The sequence below is a fragment of the Miscanthus floridulus genome, chromosome 8 (assembly GCF_019320115.1).
Source record: "Miscanthus floridulus cultivar M001 chromosome 8, ASM1932011v1, whole genome shotgun sequence".
Taxonomy (NCBI): domain Eukaryota; kingdom Viridiplantae; phylum Streptophyta; class Magnoliopsida; order Poales; family Poaceae; genus Miscanthus; species Miscanthus floridulus.
This window is the reverse complement of record NC_089587.1, coordinates 16164222-16187073: the sequence shown is the minus strand read 5'-3', so window position 1 is coordinate 16187073 and position 22852 is coordinate 16164222. Positions and strand designations below refer to the sequence as shown.

General features: G+C 45.4%; 1 protein-coding gene and 2 pseudogenes across 1 annotated transcript; 2 read left to right on the top strand and 1 right to left on the bottom strand.

Annotated features, from left to right (window-relative positions):
• Positions 1 to 10103: 10103 nt before the first annotated feature.
• Positions 10104 to 12676, top strand: LOC136471209 (probable small nuclear ribonucleoprotein F; annotated as a pseudogene).
• Positions 12677 to 12844: 168 nt separating this feature from the next.
• On the bottom strand, positions 12845 to 14006 carry LOC136471208 (fasciclin-like arabinogalactan protein 3). Its single transcript, XM_066468947.1, has one exon. The coding sequence runs from the start codon at positions 13922 to 13924 to the stop codon at positions 12977 to 12979; it is 948 nt and encodes a 315-aa protein (XP_066325044.1). The 5' UTR covers positions 13925 to 14006; the 3' UTR covers positions 12845 to 12976.
• A 2689-nt stretch (positions 14007 to 16695) lies between these two features.
• LOC136468623 (uncharacterized) lies at positions 16696 to 21335 on the top strand (annotated as a pseudogene).
• Positions 21336 to 22852: the final 1517 nt, after the last annotated feature.

Below are 22852 nucleotides of genomic sequence, written 5' to 3'. Positions count from 1 at the left end.
CATTGTTGATCATGTTGGTGCATGTGTTGCATCGACATTGAAGGAGATGGAATGGAATGCGCAAGGCAAAGGTATAACCTAGGACATTTTATTTCATCGGTCATAGATGTGTAGAGAAGTTGATGACTGGGTTTAGGATAGATGGCCGTATTATCAAGAGGGGCAAACTTGTTTACATATCGGTCATCTAAGTGCCACTCGAGTGATCTAACTTTGCATCGTTGCTAGGATTGAGTGGCATGGCAAGTTGAGTGGCTAATCCTTTGGAAAAGGTTTGTGAAAATGCTAACACACATACACATGGTGGTGTACACTTGGTGGTGTTGGCACATTTACAAAGGAGATAAAGTTGGAGTTGATGTGGATCAACTCGGTGAAGGAACGGAGGCAAGGGTTCAAACTCCACCGACGCCCTATATAGAAAAGACAGGGTCTCATAGAGTAGACCGGACGCTGGTCACGTGGTGACCGGACGCTGGGGTCCTACGTCCGGTCAGTGGCTGTAGAGAGCATGCAGGTGTCCGTCTTCGTCCGGATGCTGGTGCTGGAAGGACCAGACGCTGATAGGGTGCGTCCAGTCAGGCTGACGTATGGTGACGTAGGTAACACAGAAAAGTTAGAGAAGGACCGGACGCTAACGCTACGTCCGATCATGACCGACCGAACACGTCCGATGGTGACTAGAACCTTACTAGAAACAACCGTACGTTGGGGTTCTGCGTCCAGTCACTTTGAGCAGCTACGTCTGGTCATCACTTGACCATTAAGATCAAGTGACTGAGGTTGAATGGAGATGACACGTGGCGAGCATTCATTGATCGGATGCAGAGGTCCACCGTTCGATCGATATGACTGGCACGTCCTGTCAACCCAAAAAACACCCAGTGAAGGGGTAACGACTAGTTTAGCCTGTATGGCTATAAATAGAAAGAGGTCTCGGCCATGGATGGAGTTGAGCACCTCGAGGGACTTTGTGTCCATGCTTGTGAGTGCTTGGGAGCCTTCCATCTCACATATGCTTGATAGTGATCATCCGATTATTTGAGAGAGCGATTCTAGTGCGATTGCATCTGAGGTTGCATCGAGTGGCACAAGGTAATCGAGTTGCAAGCTGGTGGTGCTTGTTAGTCTTGGAGGTTGCCACCTCCTATACGGCTTGGTGGTGGTCTCTGTCGAAGCCCGCAAGAAGCTTGTGTGGTGCTCCAGAGAAGAGCTTTGTGAGGGGCATTGTGCTCGCCCCACGGGAGCCGCGAAGAGCAACTCTAGTAAAGCATGTCATTGAGCTACCCTCACTTTTGGGGTAGGTTCTTGCAGTGCTCGACGTGCGGGCTTGGCGGGTGATGCCAATTAGCCGCCGAACCACCAAGTGAGCGGTCGACACAATGGGGACTAGCGTGTTGGCAAGCACGTGAACCTCAGGAGAAAATCACCATGTCAACCTTGTTCTTCCCGTTGGTTTGTAATTCCCTTACACAAGCTTGTGATTACTTTTATATACATCGTGCTTGTGTAGTTGCTCTTATGATTAGTTAGCTTGTGTAGCTCACTAGTTACCTTCTTGCTTGTGTAGCATAGAAGTAGCTCCCTTATGTGGCTAATTTGGTTTGTGTAACCTTGTTAGTCACATCACTTAGTTTGTGTAGCTAAGTATTTGCGCTCTCTAATTTGGCATTGGTTGCCTTATTATTGAGCATTGCTAGTAAGCTTAGATAGCTTTGTGTTTTTGCTTACTAGTTTGTATAGGAGCTCTCTTGTTGCTTAAAGTACTAGTGACATAGGTTTGTGTGACCTTGCTTCTAGAATTGGTTAGGTGAGCTCTAGCTAGTCTGGCACCTTTGTTGCTTAATTAGTATCTTTGGAAGATGCTAGAGAACATAGATAGAGGTGTGTAGTTTTGGCTGGACCGATAGTTTTAATTCTGCACTTGTTTCGGTTAGCCAACGCGATTAATTTTAGAAAAGACTATTCACCCCCTCTAGTCCGCCATCTCGACCCTACACACGGCTCCCAAAATCACTCACCCCATGGGTAGAGAATTTTCAACGGTCAGTAAACAAAGCGCAAAACTGAGCAATCGAGTGACGGTAGCTAAAGCAACTCTTCCAGCAAGCAAGCACAGGCTGACAGGCACCACGCGATGAGAGAGGGAGAGGGAGAGAGATGGAAGGGTGGGGGCGGGCCTGTGCTTGTGCCTGTCAGCCTGTGCTTGCTTGCTGGAAGAGTTGTTTCTATTAATTACCCTAACTGCAAACACAGTTGGTTATATATCATTTGATGAAAGTTAACTGCCATATCTTAGTTCCTATGATCTAACACAAACCTCCATGTGCACATCAAATCAAATAAATTAAACAGAGGTAAGATGAAACAAATAGCTAATGTATGAATCATACAATCAAATAAGACACTAGAATAACAATGACTCAACATATCGGCAAGGTTCGCAAATTCGCAATGCTGAACAGACATTTGAGAAGTCCAGAAGGTAGAATGGAAGTAGCCAAACAACCACTAAAACAAGTAAAAACACACAATACAGACAACTTATGTAGTCATGATTACCCTAAGCATACAATATTCACAATCATTCTGAACGCGTGATGTAAGCTTTGGAGTGAGGTGGTAACTACTTAGCAACATGAAGTACAAAGTATAAGAAACAAGCACGCCCACCCTTCCATCAAGCAAGCACAGGCTGATAGGCATAGGCACAGACCCGCCCCCACCCTTCCATCTCTCTCCCTCTCCCTCTCTCTCTCTCATCGTGTGGTGCGTGTCAGCCTATGCTTGCTTGCTGGAAGAGTTGCTTTTCCGTGGAGCTACTATCACTCGGTTGGTCAGTTTTGCGCTTTGTTTACTGACCGTTGAAAATTCTCTATCCATAGGGTGAGTGATTTTGGGAGCCATGACACTCTAGTGTTGGACGACTCCCCAACACCCGATCGGCAACCGATAAAAAATCGAGTGATTCTGGTCCATACAACACTTGATTTTCATGACCCTTGGATCTAGATCAAATAAACAAAAGAACTATCCAAACAACACAAATAAATAACTAGATTATTTTTATGTAAGTCAAATTAGAAAATATCAAAGGAGAACAAAATAAAACATACAGAAAATAAATAAAAAAACCAAAAAAATAGCTAGATTATTTGCATGGAAGCCAAATTGGAAAATTTCAAAGGGGAACCAAATAAAACATACAAAAAATCAGAAAAAGCCAAAAAAAGATCAAATAATAGTTTGCGGACTATTCTTATTTACAAATAATCAATTTACATTAGTTGAACATAGAACTTACATCCAAACAAAAGTAGTAAAATATAGTACAATAACATGTAATCTCCTCCTATTAAAAGAATGAACATACATACAATACATAGCTAGAGGCTAGGTGATTTGATGGGGCAACATGTCCCTTCACCTGCAAAGCAGTAGGCAACTGCATGCACTCCACTGCATGCACTCCACCGGCGTGGAAGCGCATGGTTGCACGCTCAGAACAACATGCACATGAAGCACCTATAGTTGTGTCACCATCGGCTGCTACAGTAGCACATGCATAGTAGTGCCCCTGCTGTTGCATCTTCATCGGCTGCTACAGTAGGCACAGGCACAGGCACAGTAGTCCCCTGCTGTTGTACCTCCCACCGCTTGCCGCGCCATGCGCCGTGGCGCGGCAATGCTGTGCCTAGATCCACGGCACGACAGCCCCTGCCACGTCACCGGTCAGCGCCCCGGTCGTTGCCATGTCATCCCTCTAGCCGCGCCACCATGCATGACGTGGGATAGAAGTTTCGCCGTGCCATAGAATAGGCACGGCCAAAAGTGTTAGTTTTGGAAAAAAAAAATAAATAGTGTTAGATTTAAAATTAGTTTACAAAAAGTGTTAAAAATAAAAAAATCGCTCAAGCAGTGAGAGGACAAGAGAGCGCAGGGGCAGGTGTTCAGAATTAATGAGAGGCGCCTCACGCATCTAGGTATTGTTGCAGCGCAGCAGCGGCGGTAGGGGAAAAGGCAGGGGAACACGGGCAGCGACAGTGGCACGGCTGTGCGCCTAGGCGAGACATGAGCGGTGGGACCGAGAGTCCCACGCGTCGACACAAGACGACTGGCATGCACGCCCAACCGGCGTGGCCCACGCGGCCACAGTGCCATAAATGGCAAAGCGACGGTGGCACGTACGACCACGTGCGGACGACACCCAACCAGGACAGGGAGAGGCAACGCGATGCAGCACGCGTACAGGAGCGACACGACGACAACGGCAACGTCGCGATGTGAGGCGGCAGAGGTGGATGCGACGGCAGCGCAACAACCAAGCAGCAACACGACAGCGGTGAAAGGATCAAGATGCCCAAGAGGGGGTGAATTGGGCTAATTCTAAAATTCTTTGCAATAATTAAACCCTACACTTAGCCCACTTCACCCCTTGTGCCTTGAATGTGATTCTATTGATCTACCGCATAAAAGTTTAGCACCTTAAGTTCCAATCCTACTCGAGCATGGCAATTCTAAGAATGTAAAGACAAGAATTGAATTGCTCAAATGTTAATGCTCAAAGTAAAGAGAGGAGAAGAAACGCGGCGATGTTTTACTGAGGTATCGGAGAGTCGCCACTCCCCACTAGTCTTTGTTGGAGCACCCGTGCAAGGGTGTAGCTCCCCCTTAATCCGCACAAGGATCAAGTGCTCTCTACGGGTTGATTCTTCAACACTCTGTCATGGTGAATCACCCACAACCGCTCTCAACTTGAGTTGGGTCATCCACATGCTCTGCCGGATGATCACCAAACTCCCGATCACCACCAAGCCATCTAGGTGATGGCGATCACTAAGAGTAACAAGCACGAACTCTCACTTGACCACAACAAGCCTGATGAGAAGGGTGGATGCACACTTGCTACTCTCCTTGCACTAATAAGACCTTAATCTTGGATTCTCAAATCTCAATCACCTCACTAGGTTCTTGCTCTCCAAAGCACTCTCAAGGGTGTTTCTCAGCTGATCAAATGGGCAAGAAACCTCCCTTAGATGAATAGAGGAAGTATTTATACCCCCTAATTCAAAACGAACCGTTAGGAGATTGCGTCAGCGTTCTGCGGGGTGACCGGACGCTCTGGTCAAGGAGATCGAACGCTCCAGTCAGTTCTCCCTGCCATAGAGCCGTTAAGTTGTGATCGGACTCTGACCTGCGTCCGGTCCGCATTGACCGGACACATGTAAGGTTGAGATGATGACTAGAGGGGGGTGAATAGTCATTAATAAAATCTAATCACGCCGGCTAACTGAAATAAGTGCAGAATTAAAATAATTGGTCTAGCCAAGACTACACCCTTCTATCAAAGTTTACAAGCACCTTATAAAGATCCTAATTATGTAACAAAGGTGTTAGGCTAGCTAGAGCTCACCTAACTAGTTTTAGAAGCAAGGTCACACAAACCTATACCACTAGTACTTCAAGCAACAAGGGAGCTCCCACATAAGCTAGTAAGCAAAAGCACAAAGCTACCTAAGCTCACTAGCAATACTCAATAACAAGGCAACCAATACCAAATTAGAGAGCACAATTACTTAGCTACACAAACTAAGCAATGTAACTAACAAGATTACACAAACCAAATTAGCCACGCAAGGGAGCTACTTTTTATGCTACACAAGCAAGAAGGTAACTAGTAAGCTACACAAGCTAACTAATTATAAGAGCAATTACACAAGCACAATGTATATGAAATGTAAATACAAGCTTGTGAAAGGGAATTACAAACCAACGGAAAGAATGAGGTTGACACGGTGATTTTTCTCCTGAGGTTCACGTGCTTGCCAACACGCTAGTTCCCGTTGTGTCGACCGCTCACTTGGTGGCTTGGTGGCTATTTGACATCACCCGCCAAGCTCGCACGTCGAGCACTGCAAGAACCTACTCCAAAAATGAGGGTAGCTCAATGACATGCTTTACTAGAGTTGCTATTCACGGCTCCCACGGGGTGAGCACAATGCCCCTGACAAAGCTCTTCTTTGGAGCACCGCACAAGCTTCTTGCAGGCTTCGACAGAGACCACTACCAAGCCATCTAGGAGGTGGCAATCTACAAGAGTAACAAGCACCATCGGCTTGCAACTCGATCACCTAGTACCACTCGATACAACCTCATGATGCAATCGCACTAGAATCGCTCTCTCACACAATCGAATGATCACCATCAAGCATATATGAGATGGAGGGCTCCCAAGCACTCTTAAGCATGGACACAAAGTCCCTCGAGGTGCTCATTGGCAAGCCATGGCCTAGACCACCTTTTATTTATAGCCCTATGGGCTAAACTAGCTGTTACCCCTTCACTTGGCAAATTTCAGGATGACCGGATGCTCCGGTCAGATCGACCGGACGCACCCTGCCAACGTCCAATTGCTCTACGACATCCATGTGTCGCTCTGTGTTCAACCGGAGCCACCCGATCTCAACGGTTAAGTTGTGACCAAACGCTGCACGGTGAATGACCGGATGCTGCCACGCCTAAGTCCGGTCGTTTCTAGAGAGCTCCTCGAGCCTCTGTTTTGCGACTGGACGCGTCTGGTCCACCATGACCGGACGTAGACTAACGTCCGATCAGTTCTATGCCCGCACATCTGACTCCAACGCCGCCTATGTTGCCATACCTCAGCACTGATGGATGTAGGACCCCAGCGTCCGTTGCACACTATGAAACCCTATCTTTTCTATATAGGGCGCCGGTGCAGTTTCGAACCTTTCTCACCTCCGTTCCATCGCCGAGTTGATCCACATCAACTCCAACTTCATCTCCTTTGTAAATGTGCCAGCACCACCAAGTGTACACCACCATGTGTATGTTTGTTAGCATTTTCATAATCATTTTCCAAAGGATTAGCCACTCAACTTACCATGCCACTCAATCCTAGCGACGATGCAATGTTAGATCACTGGAATGGCACTAGACGACCGATATGTAAACAAGTTTGCTCCTCTTGATAGTACAACCATCTATCATAAACCCAGTCATCAACTTCTCTACACATCTATGACCGGTGAAATGAAATGCCCTAGGTTATACCTTTGCCTTGCGCATTTTATTCCATCTCCTCTAATATCGATGCAACACATGCACCAACATGATCAACAATGATATGATCCACTTCATATCATTATGTGATCATATTGGTTCATTGATCTTGACTTCACTTGCTTTTCACTGTTGTCTTCATCCATCAGCGCCAAGCCTTGCTTAAGCTTCACCGTTGCACGGTCCATTGCTCCAAAGCCTCCAACTTGCCCTTCACGCTTGCAACCAGTCTATCAAGCCAAGTCATGTCTTGATCTTCTCCACCTTGATCATATGACTCAATGTCATATCTCATTTGCAATAAGCACATTCATCATCACATGTGTGAGCTTCGCAACATCACCAAGCCATTTTCACCTTCATGGCATATGTTGCTCACACACATGTACCTATGGACTAATCACCTATGTATCTCACATAAACACAATTAGTTCACCTAGATTGTCACTCAATTACCAAAACCACACAAGGACCTTTCAACATGTTCGATCATGAAAACTGCTCTCTGTATCCTTACTGATGTTGACCGGACGCTGGCGCCTAGAGTCCGGTCACTTTGCTATTCAGCGTCCGGTCAGTAACTGGAACCTGACCAGCGTCCGGTCATCGCTGACCGTACGCGTTCGATCAGTATTCTCTCTCTCTGGAACCTTTCTGGAGTTGACCGGACTCTGGCACCGAGCGTCTAGTCACTTTTCAGTCAGCGTCCGGTCGTAACCATACAACTTCTCTTTGATCAAATGAACTGACCGGACTCCACTGCCAGTGTCCGGTCACAACCGAACCAGCGTCCGATCAACATTTGACCCTCTATTTACTTCCAACTCGAAATCATATGTGAATGAAGTTCGCTCCAATTGATCTTAGGGCTACTCCTGAGCTATCTAGTGCTAGATTTGATAAGTGTGCACCACACCTAACCCATTAGACTCACCTAGATCAAGCTACTAGTCTATACCCCCATTAATAGTATGGCTAAAGGAAAAACAAAGTCCAAAACTACTCTAAGTGTCTCTTCAATACCAAACGACACTTAAAACTAGTCCGTCCTTAACCTTGTCATCCATCCTTTGAAAACCAAAATGATTTCCATCGTAGGGGCATGACAACCATGATTGCCCAATTAATTACCATTACCATGACCTAACTTAATTGTCTCTGCAAAACACACGTTAGTCATAGTAATCTCGTATTGTCATTAATCATCAAAACCAACTAGAGGCCTAGATGCTTTTAAGCCGGATGGGACACCTGTGCGTTAGTGGCACGGCGGTTAGGGCACCGGGCCCGTGTGGCAGCAGCATCGTGCGGCCAGGCCGACCCACCCACGGTGGCCGATCGAGCGCGGTAGAGTGCCCGCACGCGGGGCACTTGAGACGACGACGTCGCGTCCCAGAGACACGATGAACGCGCCCACGCGAGGAAACAGGCCGAGAACGTGTTGTGCACGGTTTTAAAGAGCGTTCAAAAAATCTAAACCGTTGATCCAATCCACAAACCACCTTTGCTATGTCTTAGAGGATATAATAAGCTACCAAAACAAACTATAATGCCACATCACTCCTTAACCCAATTCCTCTGTAAAAATTACAAAACATAGCTTTGTCAATCTATTTTCAAACTTAAGAAATTGACCAAGTCTTGTGTTGGATTTGCTTCAAATTTGATTTCAAAGCTATTAGAAATATTAGCTAGTAATATCATTTTTCGACCTCAGGTATTTCATCGACATCTACAAAGTTTATACTTCAAACTTTATTCAAGTATCACATACATGTTCTATAGCATTTTTGCTTAATAAAAATTAGTTTTAAATCCTAAGTGATATAACATGACTACGGAATTAACTTTCGTTTCGCACTTCCGTCGATCATTTTGAGTTACAGAAATTGTTCTACATTCTTTATTACATGCATTAATATATAAACATGATGCTCATAACATGTTTTAGCAAATGATTTACAGTGTAATACCGAGGGTGTTACATACAACTTTCTAGTTTTGAGTTTTTGCATTTGAGATCGTTAAGATGCTAAAAAAATATAAATTTTCAGCATCATATTAATCACGTACTTTATATTATATATTTAGAGCATTTTAACGACCTTAAATGCAAAAACTCAAAACTGAAAAGCTGTAGATTTCGTCGAGAGCTACAACTTTCTTATAGAGAGTATCTCGATTTGGCACTATATAAGAAAGATACGATTTTTTAGGCGACAAGCGCATGTACGCGATTAATACGATGCTGAAACTTTATATTATTATTTTTTAGCATCTTAACGACCTCAAAAGAAAAAAATTCAATACTGGAAAGTTGTAGATCTCGTCGAAAGCTACAATTTTTATATAAAAATCATCTTCATCCGAAATCATACGAAAAATATACAATTTTTCTAAATTACTCTTCGTCAGCGCTCGACTGACTGTCACGTTGCGCCATGCATGACGCGATAGTATGGTTTTACCACGCCACCGTACATGACGCGGCTAAAAGGGTTAGTTTTAAAAAAGAAGTTAAGAGATGTTAGATTTAAAAATAGTATTAAAAAATGTTAAAAATAAAAAAAAAATTCTAGTTGAATCAGACTTAGACTTAGACTCCGTTCGCGTGCCCTTAAACCTAAGATCTATTTCTTTTTTTTTAATCTAAAACAGTATTTTCCTCCTGTAACGTTATCAAACGGGCCTTACGACCTTATCAGGCGACAAAAACGAGAAAACTATATTATAAAAACATGGCTATGTCGTTAGCCAGGCAACCAAACGTACTCCCAACGAACGGGTCGCCGCAGCCGCAGATGTCGTTTTGCTCGATTGGAGGCTCTATTGCTCGATTGGAGCAGCCTCTCTCCACCCATCGTACTCCGTCCAGGCTCCTAGCTATATAAGCGAATGGATAAGACCAAGTAGCAGCAATCTTTGTGTTCTTTTTTTTTATCAAAAAGAACGTGGGCCCTACTTGAACCCAAACTTTATGGGCTTATTGGGCTGCGGCTGCACAGATAAGCTGCTCGGCTGCAGCCCGCTTAGATCTTCTGTGCAGACAAGCGCATCGGCTGCTTCTAGGGTTTGGACTGCCAGTACCGAGCACGAGGCTGAGCGTGGCCGCGGCAAAGGCAGCGGCGGCGCACGCGGCAATCCCGCTCCAGCTCCAGCCAGCGCCAGCGACTGCCGTTTCGTCCTCGCGGCCTTCTCTCGCTCTGCTCGAACCGCGCCGACGAGCGACGACAACGGCTGCTGTGTTCTCCACCGGATCTCTCGATGTCCTTTTCTTGGCGACTTACGAACAGGATCTGTTCGCTGTTCTTGTCAGTCATCATGTGATTTTGCGTCGTCTACTGTTCTTTTTCACGCTTCCTATCTGTCAACCACCTGAAATCGACCTCGGTTTCAAGCGACGGCAAGTCGATGGTGCACCCAAGCTCATCACTGCCGGTCCTAGAAGAATCGTTCGTTGGTTGGTAGGTAGGCCGGACCGGCAGAAGTGGCAGGGGGCGTGCGGCGGCGACGGCACTAGCACCGGCACCGGCGAAGCCGCGGGGACACGAGCAAGCGGCGGCAAGCGGGGGAGCGCGGCCAACTGCCCCGTCGAGAGGTCGTCTGCTGTAGTTGGGAGGGCATTCACAGTTGAGACACCTAGGTTGAATTCCAGCAAGATTTAGATACTAGCTACGTGAGGTGTATGATTTTGGGATATTTGAAGGAATCAGCTGTGCAATTGGGAACAGGGGAAATTGCGGAAGAATAATTTTGAAGGCGCATAGTGTATAAGTATGTTCAGAGGTTACAAGGGGAAGTTATTTTTCACCTTGATCTTGTATTAGGGCATGATTGAACTGAGTTTTTTTTGGGGAGTGACTACCAAATATTATATTAGTGTAGCCAAAAACCTGATTTCGAAACATAACTGGCCTTTCTGTATCTTTTTACGGATGTCACTGCCAGTACTGCTGAAGTATCATATAATAGCTGCAATTGTTTCTGCTAGCTTAATCCAAAGGTGCATTAATATTTGCCTCCATGCACAGCTGATTACTATTTTGCATTGCGGTTGCAAAATTGCTTGTGATCTCAACATCATGTGAAAAGCATCAAGTTCGTAAGCTGTTAAGCTTGATTCCCAGTCTTGTTAATATGTTGAATCACTAAAGTTGCAGGAGAAATTTATTAACAGTAATATACTTGACTAGATAAATGGATGAGTGTCTCACTGTCTCCTTCCAAGGTGACTTAGATAATGAGATTTAAAATGTTGACCTGTTTATACATTTTTGCCATGATGCTTAATATGTGCTGTATTATTGGTCTATTTTTTCAGTTAAATGTTGAGCCACTGGGTGCATCATGTCATGCATGCCATATTTTTGTGATATTCTTTACGCACCAGACTGTTGTAAATGCCTATCTTCCAATTAATGGCAGAAATCTATCATCTAGTTGACCAATGGGCTTAGTAATAATGAACTACGGAAATCCAAAGAACGAGAGTCTTGTTATTTATGTTTTCTAGCTATAATAAAGGAAGACTTTATGGTACACGTACTCACTAATCAACTCTCGTTTTGTGCAGACTGGGCCAGTTAACCCAAAACCTTTCCTGAACAACCTGACAGGGAAGCCTGTTATTGTCAAACTCAAGTGGGGTATGGAGTACAAGGGTAATATCTCCTTTTTATATTCAGTTTGAACCGGAACATTTTATTTTCCAGACACTGCCCCTGCTCTTAATCAAACTGAAAATCTTTTATTATACATTCCTAGGTTATCTTGCTTCGGTGGACTCCTATATGAATCTCCAGGTACTAATTTGGCAGTTTGGCTGTCATACTATTAGAGTGGTCGTCTATTGAATACTTTTTAGATGAATAGCTAATCATCAATTGGGTCTAAATGACATACAAAATTCATTGCTGTCTTTTTTTTTCCTACTGTGTGCAGCTTGCCAACACTGAGGAGTACATTGATGGGCAATTCTCTGGAAACCTGGGAGAGATTCTAATCAGGTAATGTTTCTTGTTCCTTTCTTTCTAGCTTATGTCAAGCAGTAGTGTTTTGTAATAAATCTAGATATAAAACTGGGAAAAGCTTGCATACATCCTGTCATCCTGCTGCCCTACTCCAACTTCCGATACTTGGAAAGTACTATGGTAGTGTTGATCAAGTTACATGTGAAGGAAGGCTAGGGCTTCTTCAAAACTTAAATTGGTGTGAACTGGATCTTCGGTCGATAGTATCTGATCAAACTAAGCCCTGTTGCATTGCATTATCATTTGGCCCTTGTATGATTCAGTTTTATGTTTCTACATCTACATACAGGTGCAACAACGTTCTGTATCTCCGAGGCGTTCCAGAGGATGCAGAGATAGAGGATGCAGAGTGAGAAGATGCGATCCATGTTAGATTGATAAATGTAATATGATTCTGACGTGTATGTTTCAATATGCCGGTGACAACTAGACCTACCGGATACTAGCTATGATCTTTTGAGTGATAAACATGATGTCAGTAGGGCTTGAGGTGCTGTTCAAACTGTTTTCAGTTAGCCTATGCTGTCATTTTGCTGAATGTGAGTATCAGATTTCTTGAACAACTCTTGCCTCATTGCCTACTACCACGGATTATCTTAATAATGTGAACTTGCACGATACGTTGGACATTATGTCAGTGCAAAACAATCGACGATTATCTGAATGTGAACTTGCACGATACATTACACGTTATATCAGGGCAAAACAATCGGCTCTGTTGGATACTGAGATCATAGAAATGAAATTGCATTGTTGCAGATTATAGCAAACTGACTACATAGGCACGATAAAAAGATGAAATGGATCTAGCTAGTTGATCCAAGCATACTTGAACGCCTACCTGTTGCAGCTACAGTACCTACTTACAAATGCAAATTCAGGCATGTCATGATACCGAGCGCCACAGCTACTCCAGTCCACCAGCTCGCCGCAATGCGTCCGGCTTCGGCGGCCGATGGAACCTTCGCTGCCATGCCGCCGTGTGATCTAGGAGTCGGAATGACTCCTGTCTCACCTGGCGCCGCCGGTGGACTATTTGTGAGGTTTGGTGTAGGCATCGGCCTGATCGGGGACGGAACCAGCGGGCCGGAACCAATGAAAGGTTCATGGTGGGGTCCAGGCGCAGCCACCGGCGCCTGGCCTGGTGGCGCTGCCATGCGCCGGGGTCCAGGCGCAGCCGCCGGGGCCTGACCCGGTGGCGCTGCCATGTGCCTCGCCCTTGGTGGTGGAAACGGCTTCGGGACTCTGACGCCCGGTGGGACGACGAAGCCGCTCACCTGCAGCACGGCCAGGCTGTACGGCTGCGCGGCGACCACCCTCTCGACGGTGGCGTTCCGGAGCCCCGCGGGCGCGGCGGAGGAGATCGTGGCGCGCCCGTCGCGCCCGGAGTAGACGCGGAGGAAGCCGGTGCCCCGCGGAACGGCGCGCATGCCCTGCAGCAGCGTGGTGACCACGGATCCCTGGCCTATGCGCCCGCGCTTCAGCACGCCCAGCCTGGGCTCGTCGATGTAGTCGAGCACGACGTGGAGCGCGAGGAGGTCCGCCAGGAACGAGCGCGGGATTTTGGGCACGCCGCCGAACGCCGCGGCGACGGCGGTGTTGTTGGGCGCGAGCACGGTGACCTTGTCGCGGCTGTTGATGGCGAGCGCGACGTTGGTCTCGGTGAGCATGGTGCTGAAGTTGCTGAACTCCGGGAAGCCGGCGAGGATCTTGGTGATGTCGATGGTTCCCGCGCCCTCCCCGTAGCCTGCTCCGAGGCTGGGCGGCGCGGGGAGGAGGACGGCGAGCAGGACAAGGAGGAAGTGCGCCATGCGGCAGCGCTGGGAGTGGCAGAGCACGCGGATGCGATGCGAAGGTGGTGACTGGTGAGGGGGCTAAGGCTGGTGACCGAGGAGCTCGGCATATATAGCCGTGGATGGGAATTGCAGCTTGTTGAGGTGGCGGGAAGGGAGTGAGAAGAGGCGTATGGACAGTTTGGTGTCTGACCAGTGACCAGTTCATGCGGCGGACACGGGACACGGATCAGCTGAGGGCCTGGAGATTGTAATATGTGGCTGATGTCTTTGTGGGCTGTGCATGAGTGCATGACCGCATTATACTATCTTCAACAACAACACCAAAAAATACAACACTCATTTAACATTTAGGTAGCGCTACAGCCAAAAGGTTCGATACTCATTCGATATCTTTCTCCAACAACAAAACCCAAAGGCGAATCATTTCTGCAAATAGGTTTCAGAAGAGAGGATACTCAAAATAAGTCTCTCGTATATGTACTCTGTTGAAGACTAATTTTAGGTCCTCTGCTACCCATTTTGAGTTTGATGGCCATATGAGATAGTCTTATAATGCACTTCCATCTGCTGAATCTTGAGGCACGTTCGCGCATAGTAACCTTTGTGCATGCAATATCTTGTTGGGCAACGTATCAGGTGCAAACCAACAAACCAATGCAAACTTGGAAACTACCAATCAGGACCACTAGATGTTGATCCAATGGATGTGATAAGAGATGGGATTTTTTTGCGCTTAAGCCCCCCACCCACTGGCCTTTTTTTTTGTGCTTAAGCCCCCTCACCTAATCCATTGGATCAACATCTAGTGGTCCTGATTGGTAGTTTCTAAGTTTGCACAGGTTTGTTGGTTTGCACCTGATACGTTGCCATCTTGTTGACCCCTCTTTATTTGGAGGGACGGGGCACCCTGAATCTACTAGGAATATCCAGGATGATCCTGTCCCTCTTCACTTTCATCCAAACACTAGTTAGATTTGGGACCATCCCATTTAATCTCTAAACACATAGAATTCCAGAATTTTTTCATACGAGCCGAGATGTTTCTGAGAAATTGCTGTAGAATCTACATGTTCTTGACCGGACTTGTAGCGAGACTTCATTCTTTTGTGACAGTCCTGTTAGGCCACTCTCAACGCTACAATGTGGCTAGTAATCATTTAGATTCCACATCTGCGCCTTGCAAGGTGTCAGATTACCCTGCAGAGGCATCAAGAGCCTCGTCTGACACAAATGCAGACGCAGAGACACTCGTTCAAGCATGCGATTAAAGATGGCAACGGGACCCGATCCCCGATTCCCCGCGGGGAATTTCCCTATTAGGGGACGGGGATGGAGTCAAATATGCCCTCACGGGGATCTAAACGGGGAGAAAACGTCCCCCGTCGGGTTTGGCGGGGACGGGTCTGGGGGAGCATTCCCCGTCCCCGATACCCGCATCCCCGCCCCGTTTATATACAGGCTTTGCTCTCTTTCCTGATGGCCCAACCAGCCCACGAAGGCCCAATGTCTTCTGAGTATATATAACAGCAATAACCCTAGTTCTACACCTTTGTGATGATTAATATCCTGCTTCTTGCTATTTAGCTATTTTTGGATTGTGATTCGTGGTGTACTCTAATATTGTGTCGATGAACTCATGTGAATGATGATGAATTAACATGAATAGTGATGAACAAATGCGGGGACGGGGATCCCCAACGGGGATTTTTCCCCTCGCGGGGGCGGGGATGGGGGAGAAATCGTCCCCGTGAGCTTTGGCGGGGACGGGGACGGGGATTTTTTCTCCCCGCGGGGACGGGGATGGGGAGGCAACCTCCGACGGGGAATTCCCCGTTGCCATCTTTACATGCGATGCAGCGAGGAGGAACCTTTACCACGCATTTTCTCGAGTCTCTATTGGATCGAGCGCCAAACCTGCAGAGCTGCTTTTTAGGGGTGTTTGGCTCTAAAATTTACGTCACATCAAATATTTAAATACTAATAAAGAGCATTAAATATATATTAATTATAAAATCAATTATATAGATGGAGGCTAATTTACGAGATGATTTTTTAAAAATAATTAATTTGCCATTAGCACATGTTTTACTGTAGCAACACGTTGTCAAATCATAGACTAATTAAATTTAAAAGATTCGTCTCACAAATTAGTCGCAAGTTGTGTAATTAGCTTCATAATTAGTCTATATTTAATACTCCATGCATGTGTCTAAATATTCGATGCGACAGAAATTTTAGGAGACCTTGTAGAAACAAAACAGGGCCTTAGTATAGCACTAGGAAGGTGGGTCCATGTTCTTAGATTCTGCATTGATCTGCGTTGCAAGCTTTGATAGTCTTGGATCTCTTTAGCCCGTTCGTTTGAACTTATCAGTCGGCTTATCAGCTAGAATCCACAGTGTTTTTCTCTCACAATAAAATAGCTTGAGCTGACTTATCAGCCGACTTTAATACCAGCCGAACGTGCCCTCACATGTAGCTCACCTTTTGATCGGGGCTAACAAGTTTATTAGCCTGTACATAGGTGGTGCCCTTATTCCCCTTAGGCCTCGTTCGTTTAGGGTGAATTGAGGGTAAAAATTAATCCGGCTGATGATTGGTACTATAAATAAACCTATCGTTCCAGCTGAAACCATTCCGGGCACCCGTTCCCAAGTAAACGAACATGCCCTTAAGATGTTTCGGTGTTTCCACTTGGACTCTTGGAGCATCCCTCGCATGAGTCACACCCTGTGATCAAAACTATGAATACGTGTTCGCTCCTAGAAGGCGTAATATATCCACCGATGACATGTGGGGCTCCATGGCTAGGGGGAGTACGCTTTCAGACTTAGGAAGGTAGCCCACCTGCAACCGCCTCGGGGGATCCTCGCGGTTGCTCGTCTGGAGTCTGGACTCTGGAGATTCAAAATTTCCCCCACTTCGGCACCGGCCGGACCGCAACCGCAACCCAGCACTCCCACTCGTCTCCGCGCCTCCACTCACCAATGAAAGCCTCCACCGCCGCGGGCGATCCCTCGCCGTGGCCGCCGCCTGGCGGGTGGCTCTCCGGCCTCGTCTCCGGCGCCGGCCGCCTCCTCGCCGCGGTCCTCGACCCGGAGTCCTCCGCCTCCGACACCACGTCCTCCTCCCCGGAGTCGTCGCAATCGCCACCGCGCCCCGATCAGGCCACTGCCGGTACTCTCTCTCTCTCTCTCTCTCTCTCTCTCTCTCTCTCTCTCTCTCGGTCTCCCCGCTTCAAAAATCCAAGCACGGCGTGAATGCTCCGCGTAGTTTCGTGCTGCCGGTTTTCAGTGAGGCGCCCGCGTCCGCATTGCGATCGTATATTTCTCAATTTTTGTGTACGCGCGCATGCCATCAATCCATCATGGGTGGGTTGGCGGAGGGGCGGAGGTGATGGTGCGGCTGCTGTCATTATCTATTTAACTTACAAATAGAGAGGGTATTGGATGGCTCATGTGTCTAATGCTAATTCTCGAATGGAACCAGGGGGACTGCTAGGTTCTCTGTACGCAGCGTTTGCTAATGATCGAGGCCTCGAGGGCCTTTGCATGATGTTGACCATGTTTTAGGTGCTCGGGCATCATTTCCAAAAAAAAAAAAAAAAACTAACTCCAAGTGTGTTGCTGGATTATTTGTTTTCCATTATCTAAAAAAAGTAATAAAAAAAAGGGTATGATGGTAATCCTAAATCCATGTGATCACTCTATACAATAGGTGGCCATATAGATGCCCGCGTTGCTGGATCGTTTGTTTTCCATAATTGATGAGCTTTGCAAAAGTTGATTTCTCAGTGGCTTAATAAGTTTCCTGATTTATATTTTTCTTATAAAAACAGATCACGGTATCGGGAAGTGTTTTCCTTCTGAGAATCATCAGTTAAATTTGGTGCGCCCATTCTCTGTATCTGCAAACTTATTAAGAAATAAAATTTATTACATTCTGTTAGTATTTAAATCAAGTACTTCTCTTGGAGCATTCGAAATTAATTTGGTTACTTTGAGATCTGTATCATCAAGCTAATGATTTCCTGTGGTTCTAGAGTGGCAAGGAGATTGTTTTGAAAAATTCTGGTGAAGGGTCACTTGCAATTGTCTCAGAGATAGATCCAAAGGATGCTGTAAAGCAGTTGCTTATGCAGGAAACTTACTCACGGTATTATGCCTCGTACATCTCAATTCCTTGATTTATTAATCACTTAATCTTATGATGATATGCAACCTTTTCTTTTCATTTGATGTTGCAATTTGTATGCTCAAACATTTGAGTTCCATTTTCATTGAGTTTTCCTAGTCAGTTTCTGTACAGTCTGCATTTCATTACTGACATTCAGTTTCTATACAGTCTGCATTTGATAACTGTCATTAGCGAATAACCAACAAGTATGCGGCAGCAAAATTCAATAGATCTGAAACTTGCCCTTGTACTAACCGAAAATGAGCACATGGGAGTGGTCATTTAAAGAAACATGTTGAATGTGACACCAAAATTTGATAATGTTCTCCCACTCTTATCCCCTAGTATATCTCTTTAAGAAATAAAAACACAAGTAATTGACACAAAGATTTGAAACTTATCCTACTGGTTATTTATAGAGCCAGTTGCTAAATAAACTGGACTAGAAAGTTTGACTTCTGCACTATATTTCTAATGCTAGGTCGGAGTGTGATGCATTAATAAAGATAATTCAAGAGCGAGTTGTGGACTCAGACGATGAACCTGCTGCTATTCTTCCAATTGCTTGGCAGGCTAACACACAGCAACATCCTGTTTCATACTCTTCAAGTCCGAACACTGCTGTCCCTGCAGTTTCTAATCCTGCTAATTGTCTAGTGTTTGACAACATTGTTGAGAAGGAATGGCTGAAGAAAAGTTCAGCTGCTGCTGAAGGTCCTTGCACCAATAGTCATGACCGAATTCAGCGTGTGAGTCTTCTTATCTTGAGGAATAATTCACCCTGTGGATTTCATTAACTATGTGTTTCCATTAGCAATACATAGAGGTGCATTGTATTTCTCTAACAAATTTTATGCTGCATGTTGCAAAATATGCCGTATTTGTTTTTTTTTGTATTACTAGTTTGTTGCTTTCTTAGTATAATCATGTTTGGTGTAATAAATTTGACAATTGATGTAGTTTTTGCAATTTTGAGAACCTTCTAGTCATTTTTTAGTATGTGCAATGTGTATTTCACTAAACCATATAATTGACAATTGGCTCTCCAAGTAAACATTTTAGATTGAGACAATGACTAGACACCTCTGGATTTTAGGATCTTGTTTGATTACTTCCTTCCGTGTGCTCCTGGAATTATGCAAACAGTTCCGTGAAGCTAAGGACCTTCTAATGATCTACAATTGGCAGCTCAAGTAAAATGTTTACTTTTTTTTGTTGATGTCATGGATTAAACATTTTAGGTAGATGAAACACTGCTGAATCTCATATTATTTTGATTTAATTCCTACTATATCAACTCTGCAATTATGCAAACATGATGTCATAATCATTACTGCAGGCTGTGAAAAGAAGTTACCCAGGGGATATTTTTGAAGATGCTCGAAGAATCAGGCCAAAGCAAAACAAATCAAATTCTCTTAGGAATCATCGAGGTATCAATGTTCAAGGATTTGCTAATTAAGTGACATTGGGGATGCTCTTCTTTGACAAGTTTCAAATTGACTTCTCTGTTTCTTGTGACTACTGCAGTTTCATCCAAAGAGGCTACCGCCAATGCTACTAATGTACCGAGGGGGGTTTCCAGAAGATGTCAGGACGCTATTTAAAGATATTCCCCTTATTGGGACTAATAACCTGACATTTTCTGACTTGGCTTCAAAGGGTGTGTTCGATGATGAACCCTCTGCTGTAGCTGCTGCTGCTCAACACTTCACTTCAACCTCTTGTCAAGCTGACTGGGATAAATGTGGTTCTGGCATGTCATATCCATATTCTAATCGGGTCCTTGAACTACACAACACAACCACTTGCTATGCATCTCTTTCTGAGATCAAATATGGTGAATGATGAACATGATACCATCATTTGTTTCAGAATCAGCCGGAGATGTCTCGTGTCAAGGCAGAACTTTTGGATGAACCTGTCCCTCTTAAGACTGACATGACGCATCTGGTGCAAAAGAATGACAGTATGTTGCCATACCCCAACCACAAAAATTCCTCGAGTTTTTATGCGAGGACGAGCCTCGAGGTGCTGCTACCTACCTTTGTCTCATCTAATATTGTTCGGTTATCTGCAGCACTCACAGTGCGCAATGGCTCTGGTTCTGTCTCAAACAAAACTGTTTTTCAAGGTGACATTGAGGCTGCACCGAGGTATCTTCTATTACTTTTTTTGTACTTTCAAATGGCTCGGTCTGTCTTTTTTGCTTAGTTTTTGTGTCCTTTTTACCCGATATTATTCTTACTCGATATAGATATAGTTTCTTTGACATTCTGTAAGTATCTAATAAATTCTGAAATGCATGATATTCTATCTGCTTTAGTAGCCATGGGCCTATGAAGAATAATCCCATTCATGTTTTCCCCCAAATGAAGAGAGAACTGTAGTCAATAGCAAACGATGAAGTATGAAGTACATTACTCCCTCCGTCCACAAAAGAATGTAATTATGGGATCCGTGCCGGTCAAGCTAGCTCAAATTTAACCAAGTTTTTAGTAAATATTATTAGCATTTATGTTTTTAAATAAATTTATTATGAAATATATTCTATAACTAATCTAATGATACTTGTTTTGTACAATGAATGTTAGTAGTTTTTTATATAAATTTAGTCAAAGTTCACACTGTTTGACTTCTCGAAAAACGAGAATTACATTTCTTTTATGGACGAAGGTAGTATGTTCTAAAAGAATTATGTTTCAGATCAAAACATACCTTGTGCTAGTAATCTAATACCATCCGTTTCAGCTCATCAATGGACTTGCAGACAGAAAAGAGCTCCAGAAACTGCAGCAGGGGATTCAACTTGCAGAACAGCATTCCGACGAAGACAAGGTCACCTGCCAGAAGAAACCGTCCCTCAAACAACGGGAAGACCGTGAGATCATGGAATGGGCCGCCACAGCAAAGGAACCCAGCGGCGGGTCAGGAATCGGACACGGGCCGCGTTCAGGCGAAGAGGTCAGTTGGAAGGCCGAGGAAAGAGTGGAGGTGAGGTGATTCCAAAATCCCTATGCACATTCCCTGTTTACTCCAGGGTTTGATGTAAAAGAATAATGAACCGTGGTATGCATTGTCACTTGTGAAGGTCTCGAAAGGCGAACGATACACGTAGACTACAATTGTAAAGGAAACTTGAGATTACAGCTAACATCAGGTAATTGTTGATGTAGTATTTATTTAGGTCCATAAAAGAAAACCGAAATGTTCCGTGTAGTAGGTAGCACGGTTGGATGTTGGAACCTGCAGTGAGTGTGCTGTGTTGGGTTGGGTTTGCAAGGGTTGGTTACCCACCCATTGCCATTGGTGCAATGGTGGTTCATCCGGTTACTGTTTGCTCGTCAACTTCATATTCGATTCTCAGGCAGCATTGATACAAAACGTACCGCTATACCAGTCTACTGTCTACCACCACTAGACTATTCAGATGCGATCGCGTCATCGCGAGGTGGCCGGCCCGCGGGCCGGAGGGCTCCTGCAAAGCAGGCCTTTTGCATTTGATTCTGAGAGCCTCTCGCGTCGCATGGTCACAGCAAGGTGGCTGAACAGACCAAGTCTTTCCGTCATTGGCTTCCTGCAGCCGAGTACTCCGTATCGCCCTAGACCAGATAACCAAGGCTGGCCTCTGGGTGGATGAGAAACTCGCCGACAGCTAATGCCCCGTTCGGCTTATCCCATATCCGACTTGTTCGTTTTTTTTTTCAGCCAGAACAGTATTTTTCTCTCACAACAATTCAGCCGGAACAGTGTTTTTTTAGCCAGTTTCACCAAAAACTCAGCCAGCCGAACGGGGCCAATACATCGCCATCGTAAACCGGAGCTAACGCCTTCTTTAGTTCCATGTGTAAAGTTTGGGGTGTCACATTGGGTGTTATATGGGGTGTCGCATGGGGTGTTCGGATACTAATAAAAATAAATTACAGAATCCGTCAGTAAATCGCGAGACGAATTTATTAAGCCTAATTAATCTGTCGATAGCTCGTCGAATTCGGTATACGAACCATGATATAGTAAACCAATGGCACCGGGAGAGAGGAGATGACGGCTAGCTCGGCTAGGTAGCTTACCTCGGTGGGAAGCGAACAAGAGCAGCACGGTGCTCGGCGAGGCAGCGGAGATGGCGGCGGTGCTAGGGTTAGCATGGCTCGACGCGATGCGAGGGCAGCTGCGGCTCCGAAGCTCGAGATTGGCGCGGCACGATGCAGGCATCCGATTTTATAGCCGGAAGTGGCTTGGAGCGCAAGGCAAGGAGAGCGGCGTGGGCTGCGCGGATTCCCGGCGACGATAGTGTCCGGCGCGGACACGCTCGCGAGGTAGGAGAAGGCGACTGATAAGTGGGGCCGGTTGGTCAGCGACTTAGCGCAGCGAAAACGGATCGGCGTGGGCGCGCTGCTGGGCCGCGGCGGAGAGAAACAAGGGAAGTGGCCCACACGGAGAAGCGAGGGTTGAGGGAAAAGCCGAGCGGGGCGACTGGGCCGGCGGGGAGAGCAGGCCAACTGGGCCGAAAACCAGTGAGGGAGTAAGTTTTCCTTTTATTTTTCTAAACTAATTTCCAAACCGATTTTGAATACAAATTCAAATCAATTTAAAATTTGATTTCAAAACACACAATAAAAAAATAATATGCAGCAGCATGAATGCATAGACATGTAGGTAAAACTTATATTTGATTTTAATTTAATAAAATTTATTATTTTTCTATGTTGCATGCACACACTATTGCATAAATAAATCTAATTCACCTATTTAAAAGTGATGCAAATT

Excerpts from the sequence above, each read along its gene's own strand:
- LOC136471208 (XM_066468947.1), bottom strand. The coding sequence starts at position 13,924 with ATGGCGCACTTCCTCCTTGTCCTGCTCGCCGTCCTCCTCCCCGCGCCG.